A 26126-nucleotide genomic window follows, 5' to 3' on the forward strand; every position below is an offset into this window, starting at 1 on the left:
ATATCTGGCCGATATCGAACGAGAGGAGTGGCGCCGGCAACGGTTCCGATTTATGGCCACTTGCATTATTGATTAACTTCATCGCCGCGTTGTGACTTATTGGGGAAGATTCTCTCGCCCAAGGTCCAGATATTGCCGGGGATTATGGTCAGGTAAATAACCAACCTTTCGCCGGAGATTGAGTTACATTTTATCGCAGGTTCGATAAAGTGAAAGTGTGAAATCGTAAATGGAAAACTATTTAATCAATGATTACACAAACGCGGCCGAACAGATATGGATTATTACTATCATTACACAATATTATTTATTTAAAAACAGAGTGCCAAGCGGCAATTGCACAACAAACGTAAAAGGCCATTAAACCAATGCGATTGAACTCTTTATCGCTGCCTTATCTGCTTTGCGGCAACCATGTAAATAAGGTATAATCTATAAAACCGAACAGCAGTGCCAAATTGAACTTGAGAACTTGATGGAATGAGGTGGAAAATTCTACGATTTATGGCCGCTTTATCGGATTCCCAAGAGTGACTGGTTAAGGTTTACCTTTCCCACATAGAGCGCATATTTCCCGGTATCTATCTTTGACGATTTTCACACTATTTGATCTTGGGGGGATGGTAATAAACGAAAACCGAAATATTAAAGTCAACAGCACGGAGTGCCTTGTGGTTGCCATAGCTGTGGCTGTGGCTGTTGCTTTTGCTTTTGCGCTTAATATTGCTGTTGCTGTTGGTGTTGCATGTTGCTGTTGTCGGCAGCAACAGCAGCAGTGCAAACAAGTTGAATGGCATCCAGGGCAGATGAGCAGAGGGGAGGGCAAAAAGGAAGGGCCTGTGTACTGCCAACAGCAGTTTGATTGTTATTGCCAATGAATGAATGCACTTGCTCTGAGGATTTGTCTGCCAGACGACCAACTTATGAGTTTCCATCTACAACTCTGGCCAAAGAGCTCCCGCTCCAGCTTCATTGCCCCGAGGGTTGTGGCAACACATTTTGCGGTCTGCAGTTGCAGCTTCTGCTGATTCTGTTGCTGCTGCTTTTGCTGCTGCCATTGTTTCCACTGCCCCACCGCACCACTGCACCACCGCACCACCGCCCCACTGAATCTCCTTTTGAGCGGTGGTGGTGTTGCTGCTGCGTAAGCCTGCAGGGGGTGTTTATGCTGTTTGTTGTTTGCCGTTTCGCAACTGTGTGTTGGCAATGAATTGGCTGCAAACAACATTTCCGTTTTGGCCATTATATGGCGCCCACTCCACGAATGGGCGAGCATAATGCCCGGAGGAGATGGAGATAACTCCCCCATTGCCGCTGACATTTTCACACTCCTCCACGGTGTGGGTGGTGGAGCAGCTGTTGGCTGGCAAAAGGATTGCCCTGGCATTATCCTTGTTCATTTCCCTTATGCTTTTATTGTTGATGATTTATTGATGTCTCATTGTTGTTGGCACGGTGGGGTTTTTCCATCAACGTTTTTTTCGGTGGTTAGACGTAAATTAAAGGGGGTTAAGAGCCATCACTCTAAGGGGTCTGCCATCTAGCAATTTAAAAATCAAATAAACAAAGTATAATGGCACCATAGAAAAATCGCATAGTAAAATTAAAAATTTAAATGTTTGAATGTAACATTGATTTTCAAAATAAAAACTTATCAAAAAAAGTGTTCCGGAAAGTGTATATACTTTTAAAATATTGAACGAGTTTTTTTCTCCACACCAATGTCAAAACACTTTGCCATATAAATTTTGACTTTCAGACTTTTTTAAATTCATAAATAGTTAATGTTAATTTGATGGTACTCAAATTGCATATCTGTTTTTCAGAATTTCAACACCTTTGCCAGACAAAAGCACAGGGCATACGCTCCGCATGCTGCAACTGCTGCAGCAATTGTCCATTGTTTTGGGTATCCTGGTAACCGGCAACACATAACTACATAAATTAACGGACTTCGATGCTCGATACCAGGATGAGGAGGTAAAAAGGGGGATTCGGAGCAGAGCTGGAGGGATGGCGCAGTGTCGACAGCAGGAATCGCCACCAGTTCTTCAATTGATTTTCGAAACCACTTTGTTGGTGGGCCGAACTCTGGAACGGAACACTGCAGCAGTAACCGGACAACAGACAGCGGACATCGAACATTTGAAACAATGGGGCAGCAGCATAACAAGGGGTATTGTGTGCACATATTGAATGAATTGCCTCTGACTTTTATTTCAGTCTTTTTTTTGTTTTCTGGGACTGCAGGCTTCGGGTTGGCTTTGTCCTGGCCGAGGAATCGGTTCGATGGCGGGGAGAAAATGAAATCAAAGTCGTATCAATTGAAACCTGTTTCGATGTCGTTGTTAACACATGTTAACTGAGCGTGGCCAAATTGCCACAGCAAAAATACATAAAACATAACGAAAGAAAACAAGATCAAACGATTAAAGCATTATAAGCAGTTATCTATCCAAATATTTAATTACAAGATGAAGAACTGTAACTCTTTCATAAACATCTTGAGTATTACTACTTATTATGTTAAATCTACTCCTTTGCCAAATCCCCTTGGCCAAGATCTAATCAAGTCAGCTTGGTAACTTTCAAAAATAAAATGTCCAGTAGGCTCAGAATTTTCCGGCATTTTGCGTCTATCATTCCGTTCAACAACACCAGGCATATCAATCATATATTTCGTATATAAGCGAGCCATATTTAAACTTAAAAAAAACCTTTAAAATTCCGGTGGACATACTGGACAAACATGTCCAATCTGCAAGAAATACCGCTCGCCGAACCCGAAGGTCTAGTAGTGGCCAGCTCCGATGTGACCCCCACACCCAAGTCCAATTCGTTGAAGCGCTTCTTCAAGATCAGCAAGAAGCCGCTGATGCGGGACCAAGCGGAGGATGTGAGCGAGTCCTCCTCAACCGAGGACCCCAAGGAGCTGGGCAAGTCCAACACGATCAGTCGCTTCTTCACCCGCAAGAAGGGAGCCAGCAAGGGTAAGAGTTTTTTGGGGGAAATTGCTACAAAATATTAATTTTCCGATACTTATGGGATAAACAGTGTTGGGAAAGGTACTAGTTTTTTGGAACTAGGTAAGGTACAAGATATTTGTCAAGTACCTAGCACTGGCAGTTAAGTCTGGTGGTAGAAACATGTTAAAACAAAAATATTATACCTTGCATATGCTGGTGAATTGTCGTATTTTTAAGTTGCAGTGAAAATATGATAACATTTATTAGCATATTTTCGAAAAAAAAAATAATTTAGTGGTACCAATTTAAATTGTACCTAGGTAAGTAACTAGGTACACTTAAAACCCTTTAAATACAGTTTTCAACATTAAAATTGACAACTAGTTATTAAAGGGTACTTAAAATTACAAGTATTTTAAATAAAACAATTTAAACCTTTGTTCCCAGATGTTCCAGAACAAACTAGCTCGATAGCCGACCCCGAGGAGGGTGAGAAGCCACAGCCTAATGTTAAGCCCACGATTAAGACATCCATTTCGTCCTACTGGAAGATTCTGTTCAATCGCCAGAAGGGCCAGCGCCAAAATGCGGACTTCGTACCATCTAATAGTACTGGGAACGATCCCGAAGAAGTGCACGAGATGCAGCCGGTGCCCCAGGAGTCTGAGCACGAATTACAATCGGATGTCAAGGTAGAGCAGCCCGACATCGAAGAATACAGTACGGATCCGGAGCCACCACAGCCGGAGCCCAAGAAAAATGTGGCCAACAAGGCGTCCGGGGAGGAGATTCTCAGTGCATTGGAGGGCGGTCAGTTGCCCAGTGTCGAGGTCGAGGATGAAGAATCCGGACAGCCGGCAGCAGTTATTGTCAATCAATTCAACTAGGATATTTCCGGAAGGCATATAGTATTTCTGCCGACCTCTAGGCCAATGCTCACTACACAGTTCACTCCAGAAACATTTAAAGGATTCAAGATATTTCCCCCGCAATTAAACTACAACATATCATTACCGCTTTAAAACCACAAATTATAATTGCAAGTTTGCCTCACAATAAACACATGCACACTCAAAAATAAGCACTGTATTCTGATGACATATCATCCTGGTCAGCAAAGCCATTCGTTTTTGCCGGGGTCACAAAGTTCAGTTAAATCGGTTGTTAAAATATCTACACTGTGGTTTCGATTTTCCAAACGAGTTTCATGTTTTGAGTTGCAAACACAAGGGGTTAAAAGGTGCCGCATAAGCCAGACAAAATTCTGGTCAGCCCCTAAAATCGACGAGGTTTTCACTTTCGAGAGAAGCCCTACAGTAAGACACCCCCAAGAGTTGGCTAACTAAATTCCGTAATGAGTATTTAATTGTTGGAAGGTGTGGTTGAAAAGAATAAGGGGTTCTAAAAGATTTATTTATTTCTTGAATTACACTTGACATAAGCGTTGTAAATTGCATAGCTACCGTGATTTACTTTTTTGTTTTTATAATTATACAATTAATGTTAGGGTATGCGCACACAAATCTCTACACGAAATCGTAAAAAATCTCCAACTGATACCAGTTGCATATACAGAATAAACAGCTGTGGCATATTTACAAACATTGGGAACAATCTGCGCAAACTCCCGACGCGGCTAGAAATAGTAAATATTTACATCGGCTAGACCAAAACAAACACTTGTTGGAAAACGGCCGGTAAGTGCGGAAAATGTGAGATAAACACGCGATATGCGCATGTCCTACTTCGGAACAGCTGTTTCCCGGGGCTGCTGTCGAGGGTGGGTGGCAAAAGTGGGTCAAGCACCCACCCCACAATTTCAATTTCATCAAATTCCATCACATTTAAACCTAAAACTATTAAAAAACAAGTGAAATTTATTAACTAAATAAGTTTAAAGTGTAACCTACATAAAACCGCTTTCAAATGTCCTTTAAGGATAGCAATAAGGACAAAAATGTAAGCCAAGGGGGACTTGGGACATCCAACAGATGGCTGAATTCTTGCACAGATACACACCGTAAACTCAGTTTAGTTATAGAGATTTTTCTTCGTGGACGTAGCTGGCTGTTAAACCCGTAAAAAATTGCAAATCTATTGAAAAAACTAACCAATTTCGAGGTAAGTTTATCTAAAATATTATCCTTAGTTCCTAAGGCATCTGTGTTATATGAAAATTTCGTGTTATCTATGAAGTTACGTGTGCCATGAAGTTCTTTTGATAATAGCAGCTTCTTAAAGGGAACTGCGTTACGTAATCGTGGGTGTGGACTGTTAAATATTTTTAACAAACGTATATTTTACTTAAATATAGAATGCGAAGTCCCTCGGCAGCAGCTTCGGCAATGCGAAGGATTTGTCTGATATAATGACTGGCAGCTTTAAGGTGCAACTCATCAACATGGGCACTCGCGCTGCCGCCTGTAAGTTGTCCCCAGAAGTCTCAACTTTTCCGAGTGCTCAAAAGTGGCTTTTTTTCTGCTGTTTCTGCTTACAGTTCAGGCAAAACTGAGAGCCCTTCATGAATACCACGTACGTCTATTGCACAACGTCTTACCTGCGCCCTCTGGCGTCGATATTGCCAACAATATCAAATACTTCTCTCAAACTCTACTAAGTAAGTATAAATACCCGATATTTCTACCCAGAATAGATTTCAATTGCTAGCTTTTTAAAAATGTTTTTATTTTTAAGAACCTTTAAAAAATGTGTGAGCTAAAAACGCGAATCAATGTGATACAGGCATTGACGTCTCGCATCTTATAGTTCTTCTTTTAAACGCAGAGTTTTAGAGACTGAAGCCCCAATACTATAAAGATATGCCATTTTGAAATCGGATGTTTACAAAAAAAGTTATGGAATTAAAACTGAAGGTTTTTGGTACCTTTTTTAAAATGATTTTTTTCGGAATTTAATTAAGGAGTTATGTCGTAAAAACATCAACCCAAACTTTCAAAACAGAATTTAAATGCAATTATTAAGAGGATTAAGCAACAAGACTTTGAAGATATACAACTTTGAAATCAGATGCGTGAAATAAATGTTATGGATTTAGAACTGCAGGTTTTTAGTCACTTTTCTGCAAAGATAATTTTTTCGGATATTTAGAAATTACAAAACCATTTTTAAAGGCAGAGTTTTAGAGACTGAAGCCCCAATAAATTAAATTTATGCCATTTTGAAATCGGTTATTTGAAAGAATAGTTATAGAATTTAAACTGAAGGTTTTTGGTAATAATTCTTGTTCATCAAAAAATTTGATATATTAATTTAGAATTTATATTAGTTTTTTGTTAAGTACTCAAAATAATCCAACTCTTACATATTGAAAAAATTAGTCAAAGTCTTATCGTAAACAATTAATTAATTTTACAGCTGTCCTTAAGGATGTGCGCACCTCGCCGCACGAGCTCATCCGCGATCCTCTTGAAGATCCCACTCGCATGTCTGCCTATCCCAATCTCGAATATGGCAACCTCTACAATGCTCTTACTATGCTCATCGATGTGGCACCTTGCATCCAGTATGGACAAATCGGTGAGATTCCTTAATACTAACGTATTTTTATCATATATTAATTGATATATTGGTTTGCAGTTTTCGGAAAAGCCCTCTTGCAGTGCCTAAGCTGCATCTTACCCTTTCTCGACAAAGATCTTATAGATAATCTACCCTATCTGGTCAGCTCCACTATATCTGTTCTACCGCCAGCGTTGCACCAGGACATTGTCAATGCACTATGCTACTATATCTTACCTTTTACTATAAGTAAGTAGATGTTATTGTCTATACTTTTGCGCTAACCATTATTTTTTAACATCCAGCCCGTCGCAGCTCCGATGAGCAGGAATGCCAGGCCTGCCAGTCAGTATCCTCCGTCATCATGATGGTGCTGCAGTACTCCAACAATCCGGCGCACCACTGCCAGCTGCTGGAGTGCCTGATGACCCTCAAACACAATGTGGTCAAGGACATCCTTTGCGTGGTAGCCTACGGCACCGCTGTCTCCCGCACCTCGGCTGCCAAACTGCTCTTCTACTACTGGCCAGCCTTCAACGCCAATCTTTTTGATCGCAAAGTCCTGCTCTCCAAGCTAACTAGTGAGTTAAAGTCATATTTTTAATGAGTTCAAGATTAAACTATATGTTTTGACTCACAAACATCTAAAAATCATTATTCTAAGAAAACGGTCTGTTTTAATGAGCTTGTATTTCGTGATGCTAAAATATTACCTTCAACGATACATAAATGCCACATCTATTAAATACTTATTTCTTATAAAATTGAATTTTCCAGTGACTTAATACAATTTCAAAACAAATTATAAATCCATATAAAACTTCTGGTTTGTTATCTCTCAGTAAACTAAATTTTTTTAATGAGTAAGTTACTTACCAACTAATATGCCTCCAAGAGCCGCTACTTTTTAAATAAAATTTAAATAGGCACTTAAAAGAAAAGTTAGTTTGTAATGAATATGAAAAAAGTGTTAGATAAATAAAATTAAATTCAACTTATTAAAATTAAAATTAAATTTATTTAAATTCTTTTTATAAAAAAAAAACAACAGCTAAAGAAAACTTTTTTTTATAAAAGCTAACTGGATAACTGGATATACATTTAGTTTATCATTTTCTTTATTATACAAGTCCCAATAATATTTATGACTCACCCCATACAGATGACCTGGTGCCCTTCACCTGTCAGCGGGAGCATTGCCCGAATTCCGGGAACGCGGAGGCGGCCAAGGTGTGCTACGACCACAGCATCAGCATCGCCTACGCCCCCGACTGTCCGCCACCCCTGTACCTGTGCATCGAGTGTGCCAATGAGATCCACCGCGAGCACGGCAGCCTGGAGTTCGGCGACATCCTGCATCCGATGCAGCAGGTGTCGATGGTGTGCGAGAACAAGAACTGCCGCTCCAACGAGAAGTCGGCCTTCTCCATCTGCTTCTCCACGGAGTGCGCCAGCTTCAATGGCAACCACCCGATCCGGTACTGTAGCCAGTGCCACAGCAACAGGCACAACTCCCGGCGTGGTGGCGACCATGTAGTGCACCGCAGTCTGCAGCCCGCCTGGCAGATGGATCCCGAGATGCAGATGCACATGGTCGAGTCCGTGGTGAGCCTGCTGCGAGAGGCCAAGCCGCTGAACTTCGAGCCCGGCAAGGAGTCCTCGTCGTCCGAGTCCAAGAAAAACGGCTCCCCGCTCCCAGCCGACAACATTTCGCTGGAGGAGCGCCAGCGGCTGGGTCGCTACGGCATCTGGTTGCTGGTGGGCCGCTGCACGCCCACCGCGGACACGCCCGTCGAGGTGCTGGGCAGGATCCTGAGCATGCTCTTCCACTGGTTCCATGTCACCGCCTATTCCTACGATGGTAAATAATAATAAAAATAGTTTTATATTTCTTTTATACATTTTAAAAAATTGAAACAAACTATGTTTCCCTTCAGCCGCCGGACAAGTGGAGAGCACCATTGAGAAGCTTAAAGTGGAGCATGTCTGCGATTGGCTGAAGGAGATCTGCCGCATCCACTACAACGTCTTCATCTCCTGCCTGCTGCCTCATCCGCCCGAGTATGCCCGCGTTGGTGGCCACTGGGAGACGTTGGCCTCGCGAACCAGCCACTTGAAGGAGGGTCTGCAGAGGCTGATCTGCCTGGTGCCGTACGAGGTGATCACCTCCGAGATCTGGGACTATGTGATGCCGCACTGGATGGAGGCCATCACCAACGACGTGGCCGAGAAGGAGCTCAACGAGCTGAAGATTGTGCTCAGCAAGATCCTCGACCCGGAAATGTCGCCGCTGGGCTTCGATGCCAAGACCATGTACAACTTTGTGGCCATTCGGTTTGAGAAGACAACGGCCAAGGTGCAGCAGCAGGCTCTCCACTGGCTGCAGATCCTCACGAAACTGGAGATCCTCATTCCACTGGTGCAACTATTCGCCATGTTTGGCGACGGCGTTCGCATCATGAAGTATGGCATCCAGCACGAGCTGATGCGCGAGAAGGATGCCCAATCCCAATCGCTGGCCAAGGCACCCAAGACGCCGTGCAAGGAGAGCAAGGAGACCAAGGCGGACATGGCCAATCCTCCCAGGCGCAGTTCAATCTGTGAATATATATATTTTCCAGGGATTTTGTAAAGTAGTTTAACTTATATTTATTAATGTTCGACAGCTCCTGTGGTCGAGGATGACTCTGGCAATACGTCAGCCATCTCAGATGATGAGGCACCCACCAATCGTCACACGGAGTTCTCCACGGATGCCGAGCACAACCTCACCTGTTGCATCCTCATGCTGGACATCCTGTTGAAGCAAATGGAGCTGCAGGATGTGGAGCAGCACATGGGCATCCACACGAGCGTTTGCGAAAATGTCTCCAGACTGATCAAGTGCATGGTCACCGCTGCCCGAGTGGGTCTCAGCAGTCATGTCTGCGCCTTAAAGGTCGGTAGATAATAAGGTTGATTTTTTTAAATTAATAGTCCAATTGAATATGTTATCAGGTGGCAGAGTGCGCCTATTGCGAGGCTTCGATCATGTGGCATCAGCTGGCCACCAAGTTGGTTCAGTTTATGGCCCCCCTGAACCCTGTTCGTCCACCAGATGTGCGTCACCCTCTTCACTTGAAGCCTTTCCTGCTAATAGATAAAATTCCAGATTCCCATAGAGGACATCATTGAAGAGGAGAAGTCCTCGCGAAAGTCTCCACCCGAATCCGACAAGGAAAAGACCCGTGATCGAGATGTTTCCCTATCGATGGCTCCATTACCCATTCCCCTGGGTCCCTTAGGAGGATTTGCAGGTACGCCTTAGACTTTCCAGCCAGTTTTAATTTTATTTCAAGACCCCTTTGACACACCCCGGTTGTAACATAAGCCGTCTATAAAGACCCAACCCCAGTTTCTTCCCTAAGAACCACCCAAAAACCCACCCATCTATAAATAAACTAACCACCGTAACAGTAAAGCAGTGAAACGTCACCAAAAAGTAGCTAATTGTAGACAGTACTTGAGCCTGGACCATATAAAATATTTAACATTTTGCGGGCGAATGGTATGGAATGGCGACTCGCCCGTCGAGCGTCCCTATAAACAAACCTACTTTAGCCTAAAAACCCACGTTAAAACGCAAAACCGAACTTTGTTACAACCTACAAACCTAGAAACCTGCACTGCTATGCCTTGTAAACTACTTACTTGACCCAACTAAACAATCCCCCAGACTAAATCAAACAATCTCAGAAGTATAAATTAACTACCATCTAAACGATCATTCGTGAATAACATACCGTCATCCCGATCACCTGTACTTATCTTTTTCAACCATAACTATTTGTCTATCTTGCTATCTCTCTCTACATAAATATGTATATCTGTTTCTCTCTCTCTATCTCTAACAAATTCTACTGCGCGTCTGCCTGTACAAAAAATAACATAACTAACGCTGTCTCTCTCTCTCTCGCTCGATCGCACCCTATTCCGCGTGTACGAAACCGTCTGTCTCTCTCTCACACTCGAAAACTTCTCGTCTATGCCCAAAAATATCTACAAACTTATATCGACTCATGAAAAACTGAAAAACTAATAACAAACTAAATTTAAAATCTATCAATCATTATTAGATATCTTTAAGCTAGATCAATTCTTTTCAGACGATGGAAAAATTATTATAATGGCAGGTGATGCACCACAAGAAAATTTTTCATTCGTTACAAAAAAAAAATAAAAAACACAAATTACAAATTAACATTACATTATAAAGCATTTGTTGAAACATTTCGTTACTCAACTCAAACAACCAAATTCTTTTATTAACCACACGACACGAACAACAGAAAAAGACAACAATAGTTTCGCTCGATCACTCCAAGAATCTTTGTCTCCACAAACACACTCCATACACCACTCTCTATCTCTGTTTAGCGTTACTAGAACATATGATTTAGCATTACCAAGCTTTTATATCTAGATGACCTCTGTAGATTGACCGCCCCTAGTGAGTTCAGTTCCGTTTTGCTAGAGATCGATTTTCTTTCGGTTCGGTTATAAACTATAACTTATAGTCCATCCCCAGACACCGAACTACGAATTTAGTATTACACAATAAGCACCGAAACCACCACACTCTTATTTATCGATCAGATCGAGTCTTATTTCTAGTTTAATTCCTTCCATTGGAAAACCGGATACTCCAAAGTTTGAAACGCGTAGTACCCGATTGGCAGTAATGTAATCCACTTGTTCAAAATCCTGCATGAGATACTTTCAGTGAAATTACTGTTTTCTACCTATCCGTAAGACAATCATAGGATTTCTATATGTATGCATGATTGATTTGTGAATGCCAATCAGTTGTATGTTGACCACTAAGCGAACTTCATTTTTAGCTGGACTCGCCTCGTCCTTTGTCCAGATCCGATACTAATCCCATTGTATAATTCTCTTTGAAAAGGTCCTGTGCCAGTGGCTGTGCCCCAACCAGAACCACACTCTGTGGGCGGAGTGCTCGTCCACATGCCCCACGTTTGTTCCGTATGTATTTCGATCATAAGCAATTTGACCCGTATACATTATGTTCTTTAGTTGTCACTCTTTTATTGACGACCATACTCGAATTTTGAAGTTCTTTACACAAAACAAAAATAATAAGACAAAATAAAAAGAAAAAAATGATATTATCAAATATTATGCGTTTACTGTAGGTATATTGAAACACCCCATATATACATATATATATATTTATATAATTGCTTTAATATTCAATTAAATTAATTACAGCAACAAAGCAATACTAAGTTGAAGTGAGCATTCGAGTTGTTTCATTTAATCCACATATAATCAATATTTGTTTTATTTTGATTTCCTTAACACAAATTCCAATTCAATGTTTTATTTTCGAAAATTGAAATCGATAATTGTCCAACGATTATACAAACGTTTTCATTTCTTCATATATTTTTTATAGAATAACGAAAATGGGCATTCAGTTGATAGTAATGAATTGAGAAAAGTTCACGCCACAGACGAGGTACTTTGTGCATTCTTAAAAAAAACCAAACAAAAGACAAACAATTCAACCAACAAAAGCTATACAACTTTGTTTTGAATTTTAGTTGTATCATTTGCCCTAATTATAAAACCCTCCTACGATTCGATAATTGTATAATTCATTTTTCAATATCTATTGTTTTTTTATGTCCAGTGAACAAATCGTACTCTCCATGTTAAGTGTAAATAAATGTACAGAGTGTTTTTCCTGTTATGGGTTAAGTTTTATTTTATTTGAATAAGTATCCATTTGTTATTCGGACTTTCTTTATAAATACTGCAGTCTTAGACAAATTTTCTTAGCATTATAAAATTAGTTTTTTAATTAGCCCTAGAGACATTATAGATGACAACTAGGTCCACGCAAAGATTAAATTAGCCATAAATGTTTTTATTTAAATTCAAAATGTTTTAGTTTTGTTTTATTGTGCAGCTGACACTTAAGGATTAGGCTGATAGAAACCATTTCTGGAAAAGAGTTTCCTTTTAGAGAAAATATACTGGAATAGTTTTTTTTAAATTAACAATTTAATAGCTTTTCCATCCGAATAATAGATTCTTTTCAAATCTTTTTTATTACTAGTTTTTTTAATCATTTTATTCAACTACTGTGACTCAAAGTATCTTGTATGTGTGTGAAAATAAATTAAAAATTATCGTAAATCGAACCAAAATTCGAGAAAACGAGTTTTATAAATGTACATTTTATTTAAGTCAATCTCGATTTTTACTTATCTAATTAAACATGTAAATATTGCGTTCAATGCTAATTTTATTCCCATAACAGATAATTCTTTTAATTTATGGTTCATTGTTAAAGAGCATGTTCAATGTACAGCACTGTCTCAGTTAAATGCCTCGCCCCACCACCATTTAATTAACTAATAAATAAGTATAATATTATAATCACAGCAATGCACAGAAAATGTAACAAATTTATGCAATTTTACGTGTGTTATGTACCGTTTTTGATGTAAATTACTTTGTTACCCAAACGAATCTTGACGCGGATATGTGGGTGTAAACGAAATGTCAAAGCTCCCCGAACATTGCATTTGTCTACATGTGTTATCCAAGGAATGTAACATAATACCGTACACACCATGTAAACCACGTGTATATACGATGTAAACCTGTGCGAATCCGCGGCACTATCTCGCACTACATCGCTAATCCCGCTCCCCTTGTCTCATGCAGATCATGACGGCGACGGTAGAAACAGTTTCAGAGCAGCTCGACCTGGCCTCCATCCTGCCCACAGACCGGGCCATAGCCCGCTCTATCACCCTGTCCGATGCGGACGTCGGCAGCGCCAATGTCAGCGTGACCAAGGCCTCGGTCATGGGTGAGAACGGTGCCAATGGCGGGGCGGCCTGTGGCGGCGGCGAGAACGGCAGCGGTTCCGAGGAGGACGAGGAGGAGGAGGACAGCGACGACTTCTGGCACACATCCGTGGGCAAGTTCAAGTTTACCCTGGACACGCTGCCCCAGCCACTGCAGTACATCCATCAGCTGTTAACGGTAGGAGATGGTATCAGAGTATTTCCTTAACTTGCTTGTTAGCATTTGCCACATTAACTAAGAAGAAAATGGTTTTCTTTTTATTTTTTTTTTTTAGATTTTGTATTTTTAAAAATATAAATTCAAATCCCTTTAAACACCTGACATCATGTTAATTAATTTAAACGATATTTATTCCGCCAGGATATTTTTAAATCGCCTTTTAAATAATAATAATAATTTTATTAATGTTATAGAATTATTGGATGCGAAAAGAACCAACAAATAAAATGAATTGTCATTGTCGCTTTTAGTTAAAGTATCTATTCAATTGATAATAACTAAAAAACTGACAGACAAATAAAATTGGTACTTAAATCATAGTAAGGTAATTTTGCATCACTGGCAAAATAGATCCAACAATAGGAATACTATTAAGCTCTTTTCCATCTCTTCTGCAAATGCTCTCTGCATATAAATTACAAATTTTGTATCTTGTAAAAAATTAAAAAAATGATCCTGTTTAAGGTCTTAAACGCTTGCAATTACAGAATGATCGCAAGATACTTATCATGTTTTTGTAAAGTTTCCCCAGATTTTATACAATTTTTTGAGTGTTTTGCCAAACTAAGATTATTATTCACAATCCCCTCTTGTTTTCCCAAAGGAAATACCCACCATCAAGAAGCCGGAGATACTCTACTATGTTCTGCAGTGCCTCAACACAATGGCGCTCCATGGCGATGCCCTGGCCAAGGCGGCAAGGGAGCAGCGTGGCTTCTTCATCTGGTGCCAGGAGAACCTGCTGATCAAGAAGTAAGTTGGGATTAAAGAACAAGATTCCTTAAAAAAAAAAAAAAAAAAAAAACTGATACAACCGTTTTTAGCCTGTGGGAGCTATGCAACGCGGAGCACTCTCACATCTGCCAGGTGGGCGTGCCACTGCTGCTGCACTGCATCACGCTGCCACTCGGATCGGACGTGTTCTGGCGCGTGGTGCAGGAGGCTTTCCACGACGCCGACTGGCGCGTCCGCTTCACGGCAGTGGAGCGAGTCACCGTGATTACCCGCTTCATGGATTCGACCCCCCTGCGCTCCGAGGTGGGTCTGCAAACGGCGCTGGCCACCGCCTTCTGCCATTTGATCGCCAGCATGGACGACATCAATGTGTACGTGGCGCAGCGGGCGACCCTCTACATTGGGACCATCCATGACACGGCAATTCGGTCGCTGCTCTTCTGCCTGGAGTCGCAGTTCGATCTGTTCATCGTGGACCGGCCGGTTGTGCTGCAGTCGGTCTACCAGCTGCACAACTCCCTCTCCGACCGCAAGATGCTGGGCTGGGAGTTCTTCCTAAACCGCTTCGACACGCTCTTCGTGGAGGCGCAGATCAATCTGGAGAAGTGCGGCGACATCTCGTACCTGCGCGACCTGAGGAACTCGGACAACGGCAGCGAAGCCCTCTCGGCCAAGATCCAGAAGGCCAGGGAGGCCCTCAGCCAGTCGGACACCAGTGGCAGCATGGCCAAGACGCTGAGCGCCTCCTTCGGCACCAAGTGGCCCTACAAGCGAACCATGTCCGCTCCAGCCAGCATGGCTCCTCGACAGGACAGCAAGTTCGGTGAGTGCGCAAAGCTGGTGTTTAGCTTCCACCATTGCCTTTGCAATCTGATACAAAAATATACATCTGACTATTGAATTGAAAATTTTACAATTAATGTTAAGTCATTATAACATGTATATAAAATTGCACGTTTTCAAATTTTTAGTATTTTAATTATTGTGCAAAAAATAAGGTTTAATATAGTTGCTAATTAGCCCTTATATTATTTATGTTAGATATGATTTTCATTTTCAGTTGTAAACATTAATTCCAAATATAGTATTATAATATGAAAAAAGTTTTGATATTTTCATATTTGAATAACTAAAACCGCAATGGATGAAAGCGAGACATATTTAAATTGAGTACAAAATAGTTGAATTTTTTTACTGAACAACTTAGTCTTAAATTAAATATTTTCATAAACATTTTCAGTTATTGAAATGAATTCTGAAAATAATGGCATGAACAATTTAAAAAACTTTAATTGTTTTCATATTTAAACTAACTAAAGTCGCAATGGATGAAAATCAAAGCGAGAAATATTTAAGCTGAGAACCAAATTGTTTTTATTTACTGTTTTTTAACAGTGTACAATAATATAAACAAAAGCCTATTTTTAAAGCTAAATCAAAAACAAAATTGAACAAAAATTTACAGTAATTGGAATAACCATACTTCACTTAGACATGTTTTAAGTCCACATGCTTTATAAAACATTGTTTATGCTTGTAAGTTAATTACTCATACGCAACGTAAGCCTTCAATTGTTCTTGGATATTCAATCCTTCCAGTCCTCAACAGTTTTGTTATTCAGGCCATGGTTTAAGGTTCATTTTTATTAAACAGTAACATAAGAAAAACGGAGTTCATTTTGTTTAGAAATCTACCTACATTGTTGATATAAATATGACAAAATTACTCATACGCAACGTTGGTTATCTTAATATTTTTTGTATTTTTAGGACAAAGATATAATATGAAGAAAGTCTTTTTTTCTCTTTTCAAGGGATTCTTCTAATAGTATTTTAATTTTTCTCTCCCCTTGCAGTTCCCGAGAAGGAGAAGATCTACAGCCGCCAAGTCTCGGCGCCAATTCTCAAGCGGAAGACCTCGCGCTTCGGACTGGGTCAGTTCCTGGGCAGTAGTAGTGGGGGGGCTTCTGGCAGCAGCCAGTCGGTGAATCCAGCAGCAGCGGCAGCGGGCTCCTCGCGACCCAAACCGCCGCCCTGTCCCATCCACCAGCCAGGGCACACGGCCTTTCCCTATCACACCCCACACCACCACCATCCACATGCCCACCACCCTCATCCTCATCCTCACGCCCATCCACACCATCATCCGCATCATCATGTCGGTAGTAGTGCACACGTAGCCAGCAACGCCAGCACATCCGCCGGTCTGGTCTCGACGCACAGCCAGAGCCACCAATACCTGGTGCACTGTGTGCCCGTGCCGCCCGGTCACCACAGTCCGATGCCCACGCTGCAGGAGGCGGAGACGTTGCTGCGCTCGCAGGCGGCCGCCGATGCCGCCGCAGCGAGTGGATCGGGAACCGGATCACAGGAAGTGGCGGCCGCCGGAATGGGAGTAGCGGCTGGCAGCACGGGCAATCCGAATCCGAATCCGAATCCCCATCACTCCTTCCACTCCCACTTCCAAAAGCATCCGTCGGCACCCAATCTGCTGCCCCCGCAGCCGGCCATCGTGCCGGCCCCCAGTCCCAGCCCCTCGACTCTGGCCTTCCCCCTGCACTGCACCTGCGATGCCGCACCCCATCCGCATACCCAGCCCACTGGTGCGGCGGCCACCGGCAGCGCGGCGAACCCAGGTAGGTGCTAGAGCACGTGTGTTCGTTCTGTGAACTGTGATTTGTAATCTGTGATCTGTGATCCATCCCCCTCCCCTCGGTGGTGTCTGATGATCGGTGTTCTAGCAAAATGCCTACACCACTCACAAGGAATTAATGTAAAAACACATTTTTTAAAATTAGTTTTAATATAAGTTTTAGTTCGCACAATACACTTGCCATCGAAGTCTTAACAGGTTTAAAATCCCTTAGAAAGGTTTCTAAAAGTATGCTAAGACGACGTTTCATTTATTACAGCATTAATTAAGTCCCTTTTTTAAGTAATTTAAGATAGCTTAATATTACTAATTTAAATCGACAATATTCTCCAGAGATAAAAATGGGAATTTCCAGGGGAGATGAACCACCTGTTTCAGAAAACGACACTTAAAACTTTGGCAGAGTACCATTTTGTTTCAACAATTTACATATTTTAGCCGTCGGTAGCTTTTATTTACTTGGAATAGAATGTTCTTTAACTATTTTAAACATATAATAAGGATTAGTTTCCTAATATAGATGCTTAACTAGCCAGAATTTGTAAAATTGGTTTAAATTCCAGATTCGGCAACATAAATTGCACTTGTCGGTTTAAATTTTTAAGCCAGTGTTATTAAAGATTTTAATGGCCGAATACCTTAACCTTCTCGAGAGATTTGTAAATATTTGTTGTTAGAACTTCGGTGAAATTGCTAAAATTTTTTATTTTTTACCTTATTTAGAATAAGTTTCCAAGTGAGTGGTGTATCCAATTTTCGGTGTTGCTTTGGCTTGGTCAGTGTCTAAACACCATTCGCATTATCATTCAGATCAACCAAGACCGGAGAACTTTTTGTTTTTAAAAGTACAGAAAATAACTATTTAATTGGTACAATTTGCATTAAGTTATTTATTTTATAATAATAATAAATATATTTTTTTAAATAAATAAATAAGTTTGTTTATAGGTTGTACAATTAAGTAGTTTTTTATTATTTTTGAACTAATTTATTAATGCATGACTTTAAGGCACAAATTTATTTAGAAAAACACCACCTTAAATATGCATGCATGCTCCAGCATCCCCATCTACTCGTACCATCAGTCCATCTATCTAACTGCATCTCACCGTTTTATATAAATGTTATATCTGTATTATCCAGCTGAGATATCTAGTTGTGTGTGTGCAACTCTGCTTTTCATTACAAATGTCATTTTAAGTGTGTTCCCCTTCGAACTGGTATGTATGCTCAACATTTCTATTGCGGACCACTCTACAAATGAAGACTCGATTTCTATAACCTTCTATCCCTCTTTATGTCTTTTTGTATAACCCTCGACAAATTTAAATTGAACTTTCATTGGCTTTTACTCAACAGAGACATTTCTGTATATTATACAAGATTAATACAAAACTTTTAAATCTACATAAATGAAAATGAATCTAATTGTGAAATTGGCATGTGGCTGTGACCCAAAAAAGAAAACAAAAATCTTAAAGATATTGGTGTTTTTTCCCCGTTCCCCTCCAAGCAGATGTCTTTAGTTTAAATAGATTCTCGATTATTAAATATTTGTATCCTTTGGATTGATAGATGGCCACATTCACTCTTTGGGAGGTTTGAACGATGACAACCTCATTGGCCTGCTCTCGCGGATTACCGAACTGGAGGAGTCCGATCGGGAGACCATTCATCTGTTAGTCTTCATGCTGATGCAGTTCATGTCACGAACTGATCAGGCCTATCCGTCTGAGGAGAAACCAATGACCAAGACCCAGAATATTGTGCTGAAGCACCTTTTCCTACTGCTCGGTCACAACCAGATCGACAAGACCTTCCACACTACTCCGGAATCGTTGAGGTAATTGCTTAGTTTTTTTACATTTTTCGTATTAAATTTTCCATATTTCCATATTTTCCGTAGGGTTTCGGCCGTGTTCAATGCCTTTTTGGCTAACCTGCCACAGGTGTTGGACCAGAACCACTTGATTGGTGGCCTCGTGTTGCCCTCGGTCATGCAAATCATTCTCTATGCCCCGAATCCGACGAGCACCTCGGGCGAATCCTACCAGAACATAGTCTTCAACTATTCCCTGTGGCACCTGGAGCAGTATCCGCGTCGCAACTGGCTCTTCACCTTGCTGGTGGTGCTCTACAAGTACTGGTACACCCAGCCGCCACTGAGTGGATATGTGATCGCGGGCATCCGCTTGATCATGAACAGCCTGCGTGGCCACTTCCATCAGTGCCGACGCATTCCGACGACCACCATTTTGGACATCCAGGGCGTGGGTGGCGCAGCCCGATCCCGCGATGTCAGCCAGCCCTCGCTGGGCACCGATCCGGACGACAAGGAAGCCAGTCCGCCGGCCAGCCCAATGTTTCCCTCCGAGGGCACCAGTGCCGCCTCCAAGAGTAAGGGCCAGAATGTGGCCTTCACCCCGAAGTTGCAGCATGCGTTCAGGAAGTACAACGATTCCAGCTTGGATGCGGATGAGACGGAGTCCGAACTGGTGGCCATTCCGGAGAGCGATCTCTCGGACAGCACTTTACACGGCAGCAGTGCTCCGGTATGTTAAAAGTTTTTTAATCCCGTATTATAACTGTAGATATTATGATATTTACTAGATTTATATTTTGTTAAAAAGAAGCGTAGTGAATCCAAATATTTTGTATTTAATTTAAATATTTCCTCTTTGATATTCACTCATTGCGGTTTTTAGTTATTTTAAATATATTTTTGGCTATATTCGGATTTGATTTAAATATCTGAAAATTTTAATAATATGCATTTAAATCAAATTGGAACTATTTTAAATCTTATATTTTCCACACTAATATAAATATGCAATATAAAATCATGTAATTTAATATGCATTGTATTTAATATTATGATTTCATATGTTTTTTTAATATTTAATATACAATTTTAAATTCAATAGTCAGATATTTAGATATATATCATATATATTATATATACTATTCCATTTTGTACAAGTTAGGTACTTCACGTAAACTGTTTTTAAATTTTTGTAAGAACTTAAACTTTAATATTTGTAAGAAAATCTTTTTTTAAATACGAAGAAATAGGTGTTGAACTTTTTATATTGTTTTGATATAACTGTGCAGATTGTTCAAGAATTGAACAGCTGAGCTTACTTTTCGGATTGAGAAAGCTATTTAATATAGTTATTAACATTTTAAAATATATCTGTGGCAGGGATCCTTTGATGATACCATTCACTTTGAGGACGTAATGCCCCGCAATCGTCGAACCCTTGAATACACCGAAGAGGTATATCCAAGTAATACAACATGTTTTTCTAAATATAAAATAAAACACCTCCCATAGAAATCTACAAAATCGCACAAGTCGATGATCACCACCAAGGTTGGTGATACTTACACCACCAAGATCAAGGCCACCACCACCAGTGAGACGCTGGTGACCACCCACACGAGGCACAGCCTGCAGGAGGGCGTCCGCATGATTGTCACCCCGCTGGTTGGTGCGGAGACCACGGAGACGGCCATTGTCAGTCCTCCGGTGGACGTGCATCGGGCGGTGACGGTGCGCAACAAGTCGCTGGAGAACGCAGCCGCTTCCACTTCGAAGATGTTTGCCGCCATTGCCACGAATCACCTAAAAGCACTGGGTGCCCTGCAAGACTTTCCCGCAGCGGTGGAACGGAAAGGTGGCTCCAGCAGCGGAAGCGGCAGTCGATCGGCCAACGGCAATGGCGGAAGTGGAGCAAGTGGAGGAAGTGCTCCAGCCGCTGTCCAGGCATCATCCTCTGCGGCTGCCGGCAAACCCATTGGACGCCACAAGACGATTGTGGAGTGCAGTGCCGGCAACTCGAGCTCTTCGGCGGACGACACGCGTCAGAAGAAGGCCCAAAGCAAGGCACTCAAGCGCACGGATAAAAACTACGGCTCGCCGGAGTCGCCGCTCTCCAAGATGAGCGTGATGCCGAATCCCCGGGACGAGGTGGACGAGGGCATGCAGAGCCTGCCGCCGCCCAAGAGCATTGCCGCCCTTGAGATACCCACTCCGGAGCGGCTGCTGCCCATTGGCACCCAGGACACGGTGGCCACGCTGGTGGAGCGCGTGCGGGATGGCCTCAATCTGCCGGACATCAGTCACCTCAAGCAGGACAGCCTGGATGTGTCCGAGAGCACCAAGGACGATGTGACGCCCAGCAGCAGGACCAACTCACCCCGTCGCCTCATCAAGCAGGTGGCCCTGGAGTCTCCCCCGAATCCCAATGCCCAGCTTCCAGCGCAGCCCGCGGCAGATCTGCACACCTCCATCCTCAAGAATGTCCAGCAGGAGCTGAAGCAAAGTGCCGGAGCCTCCGGCGCCGGTGGCTTAACCTCCAGCAACAGTATCAAGCGTCCGCGCCAGAAACTGGCCCCATTCAATGTGGATAGCAATGCCATTCCGGACATCCGATCTCGGTTCGCGGGATCCTGGCCACCGCCTCCCTTCCAGCCCGTGGATCCCGAGCCTGACGATGACGATGAGGTTGGGGCTGAGGCCTCCAATGGACATGGCACTCAGTCCACCACTCATGCTCCTCGTGGGGTAAGTTCAAAAAGTTGGTGAATCCATTAGGCATTTTAATACCCTTGAAGAGGGTATTATGATGTCAGTCAACAGTTTGCAACGTAGTAGTGGAGACATTTCTTCCCCTAAAGGTTTATATATTCTTGATCAGCAGTACATATATTCATGATCTTGCCATGTCCGTCTGAATAATTCAACTATTCTTTTAGTTTTAAAGCTATCAGAATAAAAGCTTATAAAATTCCTCTGTGTATATAAGTCGGAACAAATCAGACGACTATATCATTGAAGCAAAAATAGTTTTTAATTTATAAGAATAAACTTCAGGATATATAGTGGCCATAAACTTAGTCTATGAGTAAAATTTGTTACTAGCTGTGTCCTTTTTTTAGAATTTTTCGTTATTAATTAAAAAAAATGTTTTCTTTAAATAAATAATCAATCATTTTATCGTAGGAAAATTATTTTAAAGGCTGTTGAAGTTCTGAATGGTGTTTGGTTGAAATAAGCTGTAAGACAATGGCTTACCATTTCAGGGGTACGAGTTTAATTTGATTAAAATTCAACCGAAAACCTATGTATGTAGCTTCATTATTATTATATATATTTATAAAAATCAACATAAAATAGTTTTAGGTTCAAGGGTGTATTAACTTCGGTTTACCAAAACTAGCTTCCTTTCTTGTTTGTTTTAAAGTTAGTAATGTTGTCTATAACTTTATACAAATTTAAAATAACAACTAAATACCTATACTTTTGAAATAATATTTGTATTATTATTTTGTATTGTTTATTTTTATTCTTACCTGGTCAACATTTTAATATTTTAAATCTTTGAAACTGCAGAGTTCCCGTCGAGTGGGCGATTACACCATTGTGGAGCGCTGTTCCGACTGCGGTGCCCACATTGAGGAATACACGGACGAGGAAATTGGCATCTTCATAGTGATCCTAGGCACCTTTATACACCGTGAACCCGCAATGGCAGCACCGTTTCTGCCCGAGATTCTCACCATGACATCGCGGTAAGTGGGTTTATTGAAAATGACCAGACTCCAGGCTAAGATTCACTCCATTTCAGCATCTGTTTGAGCAGCACCCATGCCTGGCAGGGCGAGAATGGTCCTCCATTGGCCTGTAGTGCCCAGGCGGTGGCCCTTCAGTTCTTCCGCTGTGTGCTCCACCAGTTGGCCCCCAATGGAATCTTCCTGCAAGTGTTCCAGACCCAAATGAAAAGTTAGTAATGATTGTTTTCCCTAAATAAAAAATGTATTTTAATCAAACCCGCTTTGTCCACGCAGTGAAAATCCGGCACAACCACTTCCGGAGCATCGCTAAGGCTTTGCAAGATTTCCAGGATCTGAATGCCACCAGTCCCATTTACATGGTCTGCGATTCGCTGACCTCCAAGAAGGCCCTGCCCGTCGATCAGCTGCCCGTGATCTTCCGCAACATGGCCGAGTATTTGAATCTCCAGTGCGTTCCCGCGGAGGCGGGAGTGGGCCTGGCCGTCTGGTCACAGGCAATGCAGGCCATGGAGTCGCTCCTCCGCCAGGTGATCGTCATCATGCCCAGTCTGACCAATGCCGAGTACATGCTGGACATCATAGCGGCCACTTTGCGGCTCAATTGTGTGCCAAAGACACTGCTCGATCCGTACTCCAAGATCATGGCCTATTGTGTGCAGCACACGAATCTGGAGTACCAAACGCTCTACGAGCTGTGCACCCTGAACATTCGCTCCTTCAACAAGGATCGGGACAAGAACCTACTTTGCCGCCAGATGATCTTCGAGTTCGTCCAGGCCCTCAAGTTTAAGACGAACATTCCCGACCACAATCTACTCACGATTATCGGCTTTGTGCTGCTCGATGCTGGGGGAACTTTGCCTCCGGGAGCTGCTCCTGGCCTGCCCGATGCGGCGCCCATGATGACCACCAATTCGGCGGATTGCTTGAGGCAGTACATCAACGATGTTATTGACTTTCTGGCCGATTTTCACACACTCAGCAAGATCAAGGTAGGAAAGCAGTCAATGCATCTGTCTTTTAATAACAAAATTGTCTTGTTAGAACTTCAAGAACGGCCAGACGAGCAATGGTCTTGGTGAGGATACCTTGGGCGGAGTCCTCAAAGGAGCAGTGGCCCAATACCTGGCCCTGGAGATGTCTCGTGGCAATTCAAGGGACAACAAGGCCGTTTCCCGCTACCTGCCCTGGCTAAACAATGCTCCATCTTCGCTTCAGCAAGGGTAAGTACAAGATTGGAATTAATACATATCAAAATACAACAAAAAAATAAAATACCCACTCAGACCCAAGGAGTTCACCGAGTGCGTGGGCCACATGCGCCTGCTGTCTTGGCTGCTGCTCGGCTCCCTCACTCACATGGCTCTGATGCAGCGCCGCCAGGAGACGCACAGCATTCCGACACCTCTGCCGCCGCAGCCTGGTCAGGGATCCGGTCCAACGGCCAGTGTGCACTACCAGCACCAGGGAGTGACCTACTCGCAGCCGGTGCCGCAGGAGGCCTCCTGCCACATTGCCGATCACATTCAGGTGATATTTGCCGGGTTCGCGGAGCAGTCCAAGACGTCGGTGCTGCACATGTCGTCGCTGTTCCACGCCTTCACCTTGTGCCAGCTGTGGACGGTCTATCTGGAGCAGATGGCCCACAATACCAACAGCAATGCGGAGGGCAGCACGTTGGGAGTGCTGTTCGAGTTCTGGGCAAAGGTTACGCCCTGCATCCTGCAACTGGTGTCGCACGCCAAGCCGACAGTCAACAAGGATCAGCCGCAGACGCCCTTGGACTTTCAGACGCAGAGCGCCAACTCCAAGCTGTCCGAGATGGTCAACCTGCACTTCCTCAGTCTGTTGGAGGCGCTGAAGGACACCAATTCCACGGTGCTGGGCAAGCTGCTGCCCATGTGGAGCCCCGTTCTCTCCTCGCAGACGCAACTCTCGGACACGCTGCACGTCCGCTTGCAGAATGTGAGGGACTATGCACCCGATTACGAGGAGCAGCAGGCCTTCAAGTCGGAGGCTCTGCTTAAGTGGCTGCAGCGCCTGCAGTTCAAGATGGGCCAAATCGAGTTACAGGCCTCCACGGCCACGCAGTTCTATTCTATCTAAATGTCACACACACAATGAGTTATATATGCAGTCTTATTTAGTACTTGTTGCCTACGCGAATAAATAGTTCACAATGTTTGTTTGTTGCAAAAGGAATGGGCAGGAATGGGATTCGATCACATACTCTGCCCGCAGGTTACTCGAAAACTGTGTAGTGAATGCCACTGTTGGCTACTCCTCTGTCTTGAATTGAGGGATCGAGCACTTCATTCGCCTCGCAGGCTTTTTGTCTGCCCTCGATGAGAACATTAGCCTGGGGATCTCGATAGTTGCGGAAGGATTCCTTGGTTTTCAGGATGGATTCCTCGGGCAGGCTCAGACCTGCTGCCAATCTGGACTCTTTGTGTCTGGCCAGCCGCTGTTCAGCCTGCTGAATGCGCACTTCCTGTGAACAGATTGGATTAAACAGCAAATTCTTTAGGGAACAAACATGGGTAGTATACCTTAAGCCTTTGCATGTAGTCCATTTGCAGAGTGGCCGACTCAGCCAGCGGCACCAGCTGCACCTCCTTGTGCTGAATGAGGGGCGGAGTGGCCGCCGTTACTTCCCAGTGCTTGCCCTTCTTGCGCACTCGCTCCTTGTCGGGATCGTGGACATTGGACTTTGTGGTGCGGAATGGCATAAACTTCTCCCTGGAAGGAGCATTCACGCTCGTTTCCGTCTTGTCGATGAGGTAGAGGGAATGCTGATCGGGCGCTTGCTCTTTACTCAACTTGGCGGCCACTTGACTGGCGTCTATCGCTATGATCTCGGCGGGCAAGGAACTGGTGTCACTGTGTCCTGCCAAAGCGGAATCCGGTGAGTCAGCTGGCTTTTTGAACTCCTCAATATCGGCCAGATCTTCGGCCGTTATGAGACTCGCTGGAGGTGGAATCACCTTGACCTTCTTTTCGTGCATGGTTCCCTGGGCTATGATCCTCAGGGGATCCATCTCCACCTCGTCATCGCTATCCAGAATGTCGTCCACATGGGCGCCTTCGTCCGTGTTTCTGCCATTCCACTCCAGATTGTTGAGAGCGATCTTTCCCTTGGCCGCAATGTTGAGACCACTCAGCATTCGAGTCGCCTCCTCCACTTCATCGCGGCGTTTGATCTCTTCCAGCAGCTTGTCGTAGGATTCCTGAAGACGCTTACCTTTATCCGGCAATCGCTGGAGTCTCTTTCTGAAGCGGGAAATCGAGAAATCAGTTGCAACTCCACAGGTTGACCATAGAACTTACTTAAAGGAAAGGAAATTCGACTGTCTGTCCTTGATCTCGAGCAACTGGACGTAGGACAGGGTCTTTAAGTCCTTGCTGTGCTGTTCCTTCAGCTGACTGGTGCCCGGAATGCGACTAAGTGGAGCAGCAATCACATTTTCGTTCATTTTTGCCGATTCATTTATTTTGGTTTCTCGCATTAGTGTGACCGTGTTTATGGTTGTGGAAAAATACTTAGCTTTGGTAATGGCACGAAGGCTACATAA

At 43.0% G+C, this 26126-nt stretch overlaps 3 protein-coding genes across 5 annotated transcripts; 2 read left to right on the forward strand and 1 right to left on the reverse strand.

The window, feature by feature from the left end:
* The first annotated feature begins 2622 nt into the window (after positions 1-2622).
* Positions 2623-4044, forward strand: LOC108135745. Its single transcript, XM_017256578.2, has 2 exons — positions 2623-2990; positions 3414-4044. Exons 1-2 carry the CDS (start codon positions 2750-2752, stop codon positions 3851-3853), a joined length of 681 nt encoding a protein of 226 aa, XP_017112067.1. The 5' UTR covers positions 2623-2749; the 3' UTR covers positions 3854-4044.
* A 944-nt stretch (positions 4045-4988) lies between these two features.
* Positions 4989-24736, forward strand: LOC108135802 (protein unc-79 homolog). 3 transcript variants are annotated; one of them, XM_017256674.2, is made up of 27 exons: positions 4989-5087; positions 5281-5389; positions 5464-5583; positions 6342-6503; positions 6564-6734; positions 6791-7066; positions 7648-8346; positions 8423-9085; positions 9152-9423; positions 9483-9584; positions 9637-9781; positions 10601-10657; positions 11431-11510; positions 11944-12006; positions 13224-13547; positions 14194-14342; positions 14414-15147; positions 16181-16960; positions 18553-18820; positions 18884-19529; positions 20180-20254; positions 20312-21544; positions 22373-22551; positions 22608-22762; positions 22828-23546; positions 23599-23777; positions 23841-24736. In XM_017256674.2, exons 2-27 carry the CDS (start codon positions 5335-5337, stop codon positions 24658-24660), a joined length of 9126 nt encoding a protein of 3041 aa, XP_017112163.1. In that variant the 5' UTR covers positions 4989-5087; positions 5281-5334; the 3' UTR covers positions 24661-24736. The 3 variants fall into 3 exon arrangements, with proteins under 3 accessions (XP_017112163.1, XP_017112168.1, XP_017112167.1); XM_017256679.2 differs by lacking the exon at positions 11944-12006 and having other exon boundaries at positions 16181-16258; XM_017256678.2 differs by lacking the exon at positions 10601-10657 and having other exon boundaries at positions 16181-16258.
* Positions 24680-26072, reverse strand: LOC108135805. The gene is made up of 3 exons (XM_017256680.2): positions 25882-26072; positions 25104-25824; positions 24680-25045 (listed from the first exon to the last, which is right to left on the reverse strand). Exons 1-3 carry the CDS (start codon positions 26058-26060, stop codon positions 24797-24799), a joined length of 1149 nt encoding a protein of 382 aa, XP_017112169.1. The 5' UTR covers positions 26061-26072; the 3' UTR covers positions 24680-24796.
* Between the last annotated feature and the right edge of the window lie 54 nt (positions 26073-26126).

Source organism: Drosophila elegans, unplaced genomic scaffold (assembly GCF_018152505.1).
Source record: "Drosophila elegans isolate 14027-0461.03 unplaced genomic scaffold, ASM1815250v1 contig_476, whole genome shotgun sequence".
In the NCBI taxonomy this organism is placed as follows: domain Eukaryota; kingdom Metazoa; phylum Arthropoda; class Insecta; order Diptera; family Drosophilidae; genus Drosophila; species Drosophila elegans.